This window comes from Microtus oregoni, unplaced genomic scaffold (assembly GCF_018167655.1).
Source record: "Microtus oregoni isolate MIOR12 unplaced genomic scaffold, Mior012 000067F_ref0000223, whole genome shotgun sequence".
Taxonomy (NCBI): domain Eukaryota; kingdom Metazoa; phylum Chordata; class Mammalia; order Rodentia; family Cricetidae; genus Microtus; species Microtus oregoni.
In genome coordinates, this window is record NW_024543974.1 from 1688854 (window position 1) to 1701172 (window position 12319).

Sequence of the window (12319 nt, forward strand, 5' to 3'; positions counted from 1 at the left end):
CAAAACTTCTGGAGAATAGATTTATGTAGCCTAACTTTAAAATTATTAAGTGGATTAATAGGAATATTCTTAAAATACATCATATTTTTGAAAATAGCCATTATAGATACAGGTTAAAAGTCCTCTGTACCAAATACTGAAAGCTATTCTTTTTGATACATTAAATTCTAATTAAGGTAACTACTATCAATTATTACATAAGAGCCACTTTTAAACCAGCCATCCATTCTCTTTTTTTGTGTATACTTATGCTGCTCTTATTTTTAAATAGTAAAAATAGTGATGTAGTAAAATTGTTCAAACTTCTAGTGAGCATATTTGAGTTCATGTAGGGTATGTGCTTATAGATAAGCTCTGAGATTCATATGACATATGTATGTTTTACAGTTTTCAGATGAGATTAAATACTTTTGTGATATGCCAATTTAAAGTCCCATTATCTGTGTACAGTGGCTCCATTTCTATAAACTTCTATTATTGTTTCAAATTCTCACACTTTATATTTAATACTTTTATGGGTAGGAAATAATACCTAATTGATTATATTCACCATTTTCTAATTCACATAGAGGTTAAGAATGTTTTCAATGATCTTGACCGCCCCCCCCCCCCCCACACACACACACTCTACCCTCTCTTCAACCAGACTCCTGGAGATAGGTCTAGTGCTTGGCTGTAGATATCTCTATCTGCTTCCATCTAGTACTGGATGAAGGTTCTATGATGACAATTAGGGTGGTCACCAATCTGATTACAGGGGAAGGCCAGTTCATGCACCCTCTCCATTATTGCTAGGAGTCTTAGCTAGGGTCATCCTTGTGAGGTCCTGGGAGTTTCCCTGGTACCAGGTTACTCCCTAAACCCATAATGACCTCCTCTGTCAAGAAATCTCTCTCATTATTCTTCTTCATCTCCCATTCCCCATCCCTTCTTCTCTACTCCCCCCCCCCAGTTTACCCAGGACATATCATCTATTTCCTCTTCCCAGGACCCTCTTAAGGTCCTCCTTGTAACCTAGCTTCTCTGGGGCTGTGGACTGTAGCCTGCTTATCCTTTGCTTTATGTCTAATATCCACCCACCCCCAAGCTCCCAATTTTTGCCTGGCAATCTTGTCTACTTCCAATATCCAGGAGGATAACTATATGTTTTTCTTTGGGTTCACCTTCTTATTTAGCTTCTCTAGGATCCCAAATTATAGGCTCAATGTCCTTTATTTATTGCTAGAATCCCCTTATGAGTGAGTGCATACCATATTCATCTTTTTGGGTCTGGGTTACCTCACTCAGGATAGTGTTTTCTATTTCCATCCATTTGCATACAAAATTCAAGATGTCATTGTTTTTTACTGCTGAGTAGTACTCTAATATCCACTTATAAGTGAGTACATACTGTCTTTCTGGGTCTGGGTTACTTCACTCAGGATAATTTTTGTCTAGTTCCAACCATTTGCCTACATATTTCATGATGTCATTGTTTGAGCTTGTGGAAGGTCATAGACTCTGCATGGACAGCCAAATCATTCCGGTCCTGTTTGGTGTCTTCTGAACTTTGCCCTAATCTCTTCTGTTTCATTCTTTCTTCTCTTATTTTCATACAATTGAAACACTTTAAACGTATTCATTTGTTTTCTATTTTTTTATATTTTATATCCTTTCATTTACGTTCATGACTGATTACCTTAAATGTTACCATATATATTTGACAATCTCCTTTCTATTCCCAAATCTTCTAAGAATGTGTTAATTCACATGTTTTACTTCCTCCTTTCATATAACTTGTTCTAATTAGTTTTTCTAACTTATTCTTCTAGTCTTTGTTAGCCACTTTTAAAGCTTTTGAATGCATGTGCCAGTACTTGTGCTTGCCGTTCATTTCCTTTTACATATTCATAAGACTTTCATCTTCAATTATAGGAAGATATTCTTTTAGAAGTCCTTTTGAGAGGGCCTACTTAATTATTTACTTATATTTGTGTATAGAGAATATACTTCATGTTAGGTAGAGTTTAGATACTGAACAGAAAGAGTTTCTACTATAATGGAATTTCCAGCTTCTTGGAGTGAAAGAAATAGTAAACAAAGGCATATTTTGTCAGTGCTATGAAAAAAAAACTAAGAGTCAGGAGAAGAAGGATTCCTATTTGTTGATGGTAAGATGATCAAAGAATTTCTTTTTGCTGTACAGTCAAATGAGACTGAAGGCTGTGAGGAAGTCAGCCATAAGAAAACCCAAAGTTAGAATGCTCCTTGAGTACTAAATACTCTGCCTTACTTTACTTATGTAAAATTAGCTTTATTCTGATGTAGCTCTATCAGCTATAAAATTCTGGAGAAATGGTTATTTCTTTTTCCCTTTGGCATTTCCAAGATAAATTTTCATTGTCGTTTTTTACTTGACTTGTTACCTTTAAGATGTCTGATGTCAATCATATTGATAGCTCTTTGTTTATCTCCTTTTTGGTATTCTTTGAGTCTGCTTTGCTCTCTATTTTAATGTATTGACTTTGGATCTCATTATGGTTCTTGAACCTAAGGATGCCTCTTTTTTCAGCAGTTCTGGGAAAGTTCACCCATTAGTAGATTGAAGATTGTTCCTCCCTCATTTTCTCTATTCTCTTATGTTTAGAATTTTCAAGAATCTATCCTGAACCCTTCTCCTTTATTCATGTTAAAATAGTAGGAAAACTTTGTCCTCATGTTTTCCACTGTTTATCTATCTGAAATGCAAACTCAACAGTTTTTCCTCATGTATATTAATCTCTCTTCAGTAATATCAATTCTACTTTGCTTAAATTTTTCCTGATAACTCATTTTCTTCTACAGTGTATCACTTAAAATAGGTCTTTTTTAAACCTAATTTTATTTCTCTCTCTTCTGAACATTATATTGTATGAAATCTGTGGAGTGAGTCTAATTTGGTTTTATGCTGTATTAGACAATTGACCATTTCCTTAGGTGTTTTGTTGTGGATTACAATATTCTTTTCACCATTTACAGTGTTGTCCTTCCAGAGTTTTTGTGACGTCTCCTCCTTTGGCATCTGAGACCAATTTTTATGTTAATTACTCGATTTGAAAGTTTTAGAATAAGCAGAAAATGTATATTCATTTGAACATAAATCCAAGATTAGATAAGGCTTAATTTCAATAGAAATATATTTCCTTTTCTTCTACCCACTTCCTTTTAGAACTTTTGTTCTGCCTTACAAATCTTATCTAATTCACCCCTTTTGCTGAGGTTGGAGCTTTTCAAGACTGTGGCTTTATGTGGGAGTCTAGTTCTAGTTTATAGACTGGCAGAGGTCCAGTTTATACCCGTTGACCTAATTCTTTATAAAGCTTTTGGTCTCTCTCAAAAGTATCCCAGTTCAGGCAACAAATTGTAGGATCTTCCCATTCGTAGGCAGGGATGTGAATGGGATCCTGGAGGAAGAAAAGAACCAGACTGTTTAATTGACAGAAAAGATCTCAAACATGAAGGGAACAGGCAGCAATGTATGTCAGGGAAGATTTATTCAAAGTATGATCAGAAGTAGCTAGTGGATTGGATTTTCATATACTTCTAGCTGCTATTTCATTTTTTTTAACCTGGCTAGTGGAAAGATATCTCTGTGCCTTTTGTCCTTGTTTTAAAGTTTAATTTTCCTCAAAATAATATCAAAAATCAAATTCAAAAGTATTTGGCAAAACTACATGTATCATTCTAGTTGTCAGTCACTATTCAAATGTAACTAATTTAATAATTTTAAAAAGCATACCTTTAAAGTTTGACTAAAATTTAATAAAAAGAACATAAAATCTGTAAAATATATTTTAAAAGTCAAAATGATTTTTGTGCATTCAAATAGCCTTTCAATGCTTAAATTTATGGAAACCTTTAGTTCTTATATATTATGGATATATGTAAAATATTCATATTGACATTCTCATTGTATTTGAATAATTTTTCCTTTTTTGACCCTAGTGATTTTTCTTTCAAAAATATTTCAATTTTGTAGAAAGATTTTTTTTTTACAAAATAAAATATAATAAGATGTTATAGGAGGGCCCACTTATTCATCCCGACCACCCAGCACTGAAATAACCACACAGAAACTATATTATTTAAATCACTACTTGGCCATTAGGTCTAACTTCCTATTGGCTAACTCTTACATATTAATTTAACCCATTTCTATTAATCTGTATATCACCACGAGGTTGTGACATATCAACAAAGTTTCAGCATGTTTTTCTCTGGCAGCAGATCCATGGCATCTCTCTGACTCTGCTTTCTTCTTCCCAGCATGTCATTTAGTTTTCTCCACTTAGCTCTGTTCCCCTACAGCTCTGCTATAGGCCCAAAGCAGTTCCTTTATTAGCCAATGAAATCAACACTTAGACAGAAGGACCTCCTACACCCATAAGATACAACAAAAACTATTACATTGAAGTTGGACAAGCCAAAACAAAAGGAAAAGCACCCCAAATACAGGTCCTGTGATTGACACCTCAATCTCTGTGAGTTCATATGAGCTTTTCTCACGTTGATTTAGAGGGCCTGTTCTCTTGGTGACCTACATCTCCCCTGGCTCTTACAGTCTTTATATCTCCCTTCTGTTGAGTTCCATGAGCTCTGAAATAGGGATGTCCTCTTTAATGACTAGTCAAGGATTTGGTTGGAGCTTGTAATCAGAAGTAGGGATTTATATTCTCAGTGGGTTTCTTGCTTTAAGAATGTGACCAGCAGTTGTAGGTCATGTTCTTGTTGAACTTTTGTTGTGACACATTAATCTAATAAGATGTTAGAGTTTTGCCAATTAAGTTGAAAGATTTGGTTCATTTAAACAGCTGCCACCTCACAAACATCACCCAGCATGTTTGAGCTGGTGGAAGACTGCTCTAGTTTTTAAAACCTGCTTTTTACTGGAACATAAATTTATGGGTAGTCCAACAGTCTGCCAGTATTTAAAGTAGAAATATACTCATTGTTTGGGGCCAATTCCTTCTGTGGCACTCTTCCTTCCAGCAGTATTCACACCCAATATTGTAGATTTCCTGCTAACTTGGCCAGCAATGTTGTGTATGCCAAGAGAATTCTAGATTTGGAGATCGTGTATAAGAAATTGAGAGTGGGGAGATTGAGAGAGAGAAAGAAAAGAAAAGAAAAGAAAAGAAAGGAAAAGCAAAGCAAACAAGCTGGGGAAATTTCTCACTTAGTAAAGAGTTCACTCCATATGTATGAGGACCTGTTTTAATCCCTTGAACACATGTAAAAAGCTGGGGCTCAGAAAAAGTTGCATTAAAGTATATGGTTTTATTTTATGGTTATGGTTGTAATGACCTTTAATGTTCATATGAGATCATTCATCAATAAAGACAAAGAACGCTGTTTTTTACTAGAGCTATAATAGCACAAAGAAGAAAAGTATTGTGCTCAGCCTGTATTGTACATAGGCCAGTGTTGGCAATGGCTTTTCTAGTAAAATATGTTAGATATATGATTAGATATATGTATCATTATTAATTTTATTTCTATTGGTTAGCACGGCAATAATTTTTAGTTATTATCATTTGTCATACTCACTAGTAACTACTTCTAGTAGACTCCTCTATATCACAGAAAATATTTTGATTAATATTTGCCAGTGGCATTGTTGATCCCCATCAGAATCCTACTGAAACATTACTTCTCTCTTGCTTTTTCTGTTCTAGGAATATACTATTGATGTATTTTTTAGACAGACATGGCATGATGAAAGACTGAAATTTGATGGACCTATGAAGATCCTTCCTCTGAACAATCTTCTGGCTAGTAAGATATGGACTCCTGACACCTTCTTCCACAATGGCAAGAAATCAGTGGCTCACAATATGACCACACCCAACAAGCTTCTCAGACTGGTAGACAATGGTACCCTCCTCTATACAATGAGGTAAGAGAGTGGTAACCACCACTCAGAATATTTTGGACCTAGGACTTTTATTGAAAGTAGAAAGTTTTAGGTTATACACTGAAAATTCCTTTGGTTTATCAACAGACACAAAGATCTTATATTTTAATATATACTCAGTAAAATATACATATATATGAATTCAATAGTTTTATATACATAGTATTCTTTCCAGTTTATAGATTGTATAGTATGTATTTTGAAAAACATATGTGCTATGTATTGTACATACATATTGATGCATAAGGACACTTTTAACACATTTATATGTATACACACAAGCATACATATTCTATATTCCATATAGTTACACATACAAACATTCTGAGACACAAAGAAGTATAATTTTTAGTGTATAAATATGTACATCTTCAGAGACTTATATGTATGAACAGAGGCACATATGTGTTCAAGAACACCTAACTGCATAAACTTACAAAATAATTGAAGAGTCATAAGCACTATGAGCATAGTACTTTTAAATGCAGTAGCAAAGCAGCACCGTGACTGAGTTATAAAAAGCAAAAGAGATGTTGATAGATATTCTCTAGAACATTTAAAATAAAAAATTGTTATGTTTCATTGCCTGGGGTATAGAAGTTTGATATGAGTAAAATTTCCACATAAGTTCATAGTACACATATCATTGAAATATAAAATGTATACCTTTATACCTTCATCCCAATGTACAAAAACTGCATAGCTTTATGTTTCATGCTTATCATTATCATTTGAGTGACTGAATGTTATGGTAGGTAGAATAAGAATGCCCCCATATGCTTATATCGTTGAATACTTAGTCACCAGGGAGTACAACTGTTTGGAAGGATTAGAAGGATTAGGAGGTGTGGCCTTGTTGGAGTAGGTATGACCTTGTTGGAGGAAATGTGTCGCTAGGGATGGGCTTTGGGTTTCAGGTCCATTCTTTGTCTGCTGCCTATGAATCAGCATGTAGCTCTCAACTACTGCTCTAGTGCTATGCATCCTGACATGCTCCCCAGCATGATAATGGGCTAATCTCTAAAAATTTGAGTAAGCCCCCAATTAAATGCTTTCTTTCATAAGAGCTGTCTTGGTCATGTTGTCTCTGCACAGCATAGCAATAGAACAGTGACTAAGATAGATGTCATAACATTTTGATGTCAAGAAATAATATTCTTTGCTCCAACAAAGAAACACTTTCTTGGTTCTTGTGCTTTCTGTTTGTATTTTTAATAGCTTTACTGTTAACAGTTTTTAATCCCTGAACCCTGTGCCCATATTAATGATTGTCAATTTTGAGTTATTGTGATAACCTGTATCTATCAGGTAGATGTAAACTTTCAATGTAGATTCATCAAACACTCTACACCTGCTACTGCAGTAGTCTAAGTGGGTTCTTGTAGTGGCATTTCATTTGCATTTTAATAAATAAAGATTGCCTGAAGATCAGAGAGTAAAACAGCCCCACTGCTCAGCCTTACAGACCAGGTGACACACACCTTTAATTCCAGTAGTCACACTCGTTTGTCATAGAAACCGGCAGTGCATGCCTTTAATCCCAGCCCTAGAGAGGAATATAAAATGGGAGGAGACAGCTCACAGACACAGTCTCATTCTGAGATTCCTGTAGGCAGAATAGCCATTTTGGGCTGAGGTTGAGATAAGAGCCAGTAGCTGGCTGTTTTACTTTTCTGACCTTCAGGTTGAATCTCAATTTCAGTCTCTTAGTTTTTATTAATTGTGCTACAGGTTCTGCTACCATACAAGCTGGCAACAGACCTTTATAGTTTATATGTGATGCTACTTTGTAGGTATGAAGAGTGCAAAGGTCATGAGACCATTCAGACCTTTCAAAGAAAAGACAGGGAGACCAGGAGATATATAGCATGGTCAAATTCCCTGGGAATCCCCGAGAAGGAGTTATGCGTAGCTGTGGGAGTGAAGCTGAGAATACAGGAATTTAGGCATGCCAGGAAAATGCAATGTCTGCTGAGGAAAATTGCTGGAAGTCACTAGATCCAGACCAAGGAAGTAACCTTATATACTGTAACTGGAAAGTTAGTAAGATTCAAGGCTGCCTGAGTCCTTTCTGTTCCTGAGATTCTAAACATAGAGGTATAGAATTTAACGTACCGAGTTTTGATCTATTCATTTGCCAAATTCCTCCCTTCTCCACTCCATTTCTCCTGTTTTGAAATGGCAATGCTTTATGTTTCATTATACATTGAAAGCTTTTTAAAAATATCTTACAGGAGGTCAAAGTTAAGAGTTAGGTCTCTTTCAGTGGTGTTCAAACTGAAGGGAAACAATTGATGTGGTTTGGATGGAAGTGAGATGTATAGTGTTAGGTGGAATTATGATCTTGCCATATTTTTCTTTGCAGGCTAGATATGACTTGAGGAGATGTATTTGGGTGTCAAAGTTAACAAGGCATGGACTTGTGATGAATAATCTTGATGGGTATCTTGGTTGAAATTGAGGAGGGACTAGGAGAGCGGTAAAGCACACCTCTGTGTATAGGCTGAGTATTCTCAAAAAGAAAACAAAAATGAACTAAGGCAAATATTGGTTTCACCAATCCATAAAATGATTGGTATTATAAAAAACCTTGGTACTATAAATGTTGATAGATATGTTAAAAGATTGGATCACTTTTAAAAGTATCAGCGGTGCCCTTTACAGTCATCAGCATCAATATCATATGAACATGGTGCTTGCCAGTGTTCTAGTCACTGAACATTTATAACTACCTTAAGGTCTAGAGACTATTATCTCTACCTTAGAGATGAGTAAACTGAGAAACTGGAGAAAAATGGGGATGTATAATGCTTACCCAGTAGTTATAAAGGTCAGGTTCTATTTGCTATAAATGGGGAGTCTAGCACATATTTGTCAGATAGCAGAAAAGAGCAGATAGGTAAACACTGAGGACACTGCAGAAATAACATTTTTGTGACAGAGAAAAGCACATGGGTTTGCATCAAAAATACAGTTAGGTTTTTTCACTCTATGTGAAATATATATGCTTAAAAGGAGGTAGGGCAAATAAGACAGGTGGGATATACGAATGCACATGATGCAAAAGAAGAATTTGGAAATAATTAGAACATCAGAATAGGAATAGATAGAAGAGAGTCACAACTCTAATAAGGAGAGGAAGGAAAAGAGTTTGGTAGTACATTGTATTTAAATCCATTGTGGAAAGAACAGAGTAGAGTATATGTGAGCAGAAGACAAGATAATGAAATGAGGTAGAAAGAATGATAAACTGGGTATGTGCGTTGTTAAAAATGTGAATAATAAGAGAACCTAAAGGAGAAGAGAGTGATGAAAATAGCAAAGGAGAATATGAGCAGTGAAAGAAAAAAAGGGTTTGGGGCCTAGAGAGATGTTTCAGTTGTTAAGATTGCTTTCTGTTCTCAATTCAGTTTCTAGGACCCCTGTCCAGCACCTGCAATTGCCTGTAGCTCCAGAACGTCTGACACCCTCTTCTGGCCTCTACCAGTACTGCACTCAAATGTTCCCCTCTCCCAGTCTCTCTCCTCTCTCTTTCACACATACATAAATAAAAATAAATCTTATAAAAAGAAATATTAGATCACTTAGATAATACATATTTGAGCTTTAGAGGAGAGGGAGGCAGAAAAGAAAAGGGAGAATGTAAAAACTGAACTATGAAGCAAGAACATGAGGATGTATCTTGAGAAGTGCCAAAGGTGAAGCAAAGCAAATGATTAGTCACCAGAAAGAAGATGATTGCTATTGAGGTCTCTGTGCTCTGAATCAGATGAGAAAGTAAGGATTTATGAGCTTTGTGTATAGGCAGAATGCCTTTATGCTTATGTTGAAGTATGGTATCCAAACAGAACAGAAGTACAGAAGGTTGATTAAACCATTATTTTCCTAGCACAGCAGAGAGTATACCTTAGATCCCAGAACGTGGGTGGGAAGGTGGACAGAGAACCAAAACTCGGAGATAAAATCTTGGCTCTTTTTATGGCTCCACAAGTGAGTCATCTAGTGACCTTCACAAGTCACAAGCTGTTTCTTTTCTTCAGATCTTCGTTTAATAACACTAGCTGCTGCCTGCCTTGCAACAACACAGAAAAGAGAAATTGAAAAAGGCCTGCAGATCATCTAGACACTCTCAGAAAGACTCATTCTGTAGCACTCTTATTTATTGTTATTATTATTCTCATTCTGTAGCACTGTTGTTATTACAACCCCATGTGGTGACCTGGCATCCTGCCAGGGTTATCTTCTCTGGTAACTAAATCATTCAAGGCATGTGTGTGCCCAAGGCAATTAAAACCAGTCTGAACTCTGTAGACAAGTAATAGTGGCATATAATGTTTATTTCCTTTATTTTGGACTCCATGAGTAAACTTCAGAGGATAACTCCTTGGAAAAATTGAACCAGGTCTCTCATGAGTATATAACTGGGACAGTTGTGGAACTTTGCTATACCTCATCTTGGAACTTCAGGATGACCAGGAAATGCAGGCTGAGCCCTATTACCCTCAGCAGCACACATACTAAAATTGGAACAACACAGAAATTTCACAGAACTAGCTCAACATGATATACGCATTTATAAACTATTCTAAACTGCCCAAGATAGAGTAGTGTACCCTTTCTTTATTAATGATATAATAATATTTATTCATATAATAACATGTTATTGATGATGAAACAAAGGATAAATATGTAATATTGATATTAACTGATAATAATATAGTAAGAATCCTATTGAGCTTCTGAATAGGATGGAAAATACTCATAAAATTTAACTAGATTTTATTCCGTTGAATCATCTGCCTAACAACATATCTATAAGAACTTAGTATGTGTAAGACTCTGAGATGTACCACACTACAGAGATAAGTAAGGAATCACTTACCTCTTAAAGACTTCATAGTATTGTATGGGCTGGAAAGATGTCTTTGGTTGCCATCTTTGGAAAGAGCACTGGTTGCCCTTCCAAAGGATGCTGATTCAATTCCTAGCACCCACATGGCAGGTCACAAATGTATGTAGCTCCAGTTGCAGGGCACCCAATAACCTCATACAGACATACAATGCCAGCAAAACATCAATGCACATAAATTCTTTTAAAAAGGCTTTATAGCATTGTAGTTAAGGAGGTATGTACAGTAATACAAAATCCCTTCACAGTGAGATGTACAAAATATCATGGAATCATGGGATAAGAAGAAAATAGAATAATACCCAAGCATCAAAAAGCAAACTAAACAAAAATGTGATTCAGAGGCCATGGAAGAATACTGCTTACTAGTTTGATCTTCAAGACTTGGGTAGCCTGAATTCTTTCTTATACATGTTCAGGCCACCTACCCAGGTGTGGCACCAGTCAACGGGCTTGACCCTCTGACATCAATCACTAATTAAGAAAATATATCACAGGCTTGACTACAGACTAATCTGGCGGGGCTATTTTTTCAACTGAGTTCCTTATTCCCAAAAGACTCTGGCATGTGTCAAGACAATATAAAACTACCCAGCATAGTAAGAATCTAGCAGGTACAACAAAATTACCCCTTGACACATCTACCATAAATCCCATGAGAAACTACATTTTATTTTGAGATAAGATTTCACTATATCACACTAGATGGTCTGTAGCTCACTATGTAGACCAAACTGGTCTTTAACTCCAACTGATACACTGACCTCTGCCCTCCCAGTGCTTAAATTAGACATACATCTAATTAGACATGTAAGAACCTACTTTTAAACTTAGTTCTAAGAGATGGGTAATAGTAAACTATATTCAGGGACAAGGAAGAAAAGTAGTAAACAAAGGGTATAGTAGGTCTATAGACCTCTAATATAAGGGAGTGAGGTAGTGGTAACACACTAAACATCAGTATAAGAGGACCAGAGAACAGTTAGGTCTGTCTTGGGGAAAGGCACCTCCAAGACATGTTGACAGAACGATCATGGTGATTCATGGAAAAGCATGCAGAGGAAGAAATCAAACAGATTTACACTTTAGATAGAACATTCTGAGAACATGAACAAGACAGATTGAAATGAGAGAAAGATGATGAAAAAGGTGCTTGATAAGGAAGCTACTGTAGTACTCATCACTAACAGATAATTTCTGAGAATTGCTGAGTACCGAATGTCTACTATGTGCCAGGCACTTATATTATTTTAAATCTTAGCAGTAACTCTTCAATATATATGCCTATAGATATTTATTATGATATTATGATATATATGTATATATATATATATATACATATATATATCATGAAGCCTAAAATATACAAATGAGTTTCCCATGATTGTTTGCCATTATTTGGTATATGTAGACGGAGGCTGCTCTTTTGTTTTCCTACCTCCCAAACCTGAATAATCACACAGAAACTGTATCAATTA

The 12319-nt window shown here is 35.7% G+C and overlaps 1 protein-coding gene across 1 annotated transcript in view; it reads left to right on the forward strand.

Moving 5' to 3' along the window:
- The window catches only part of LOC121440443 (gamma-aminobutyric acid receptor subunit alpha-3-like), a 160482-nt gene that overhangs the window by 69806 nt on the left and 78357 nt on the right, over positions 1 to 12319 (forward strand). The window contains exon 5 of the mRNA XM_041641194.1: positions 5694 to 5914. Coding sequence (XP_041497128.1) covers positions 5694 to 5914 — 221 coding nt within the window. The remainder of the gene's footprint in view (positions 1 to 5693; positions 5915 to 12319) is intronic.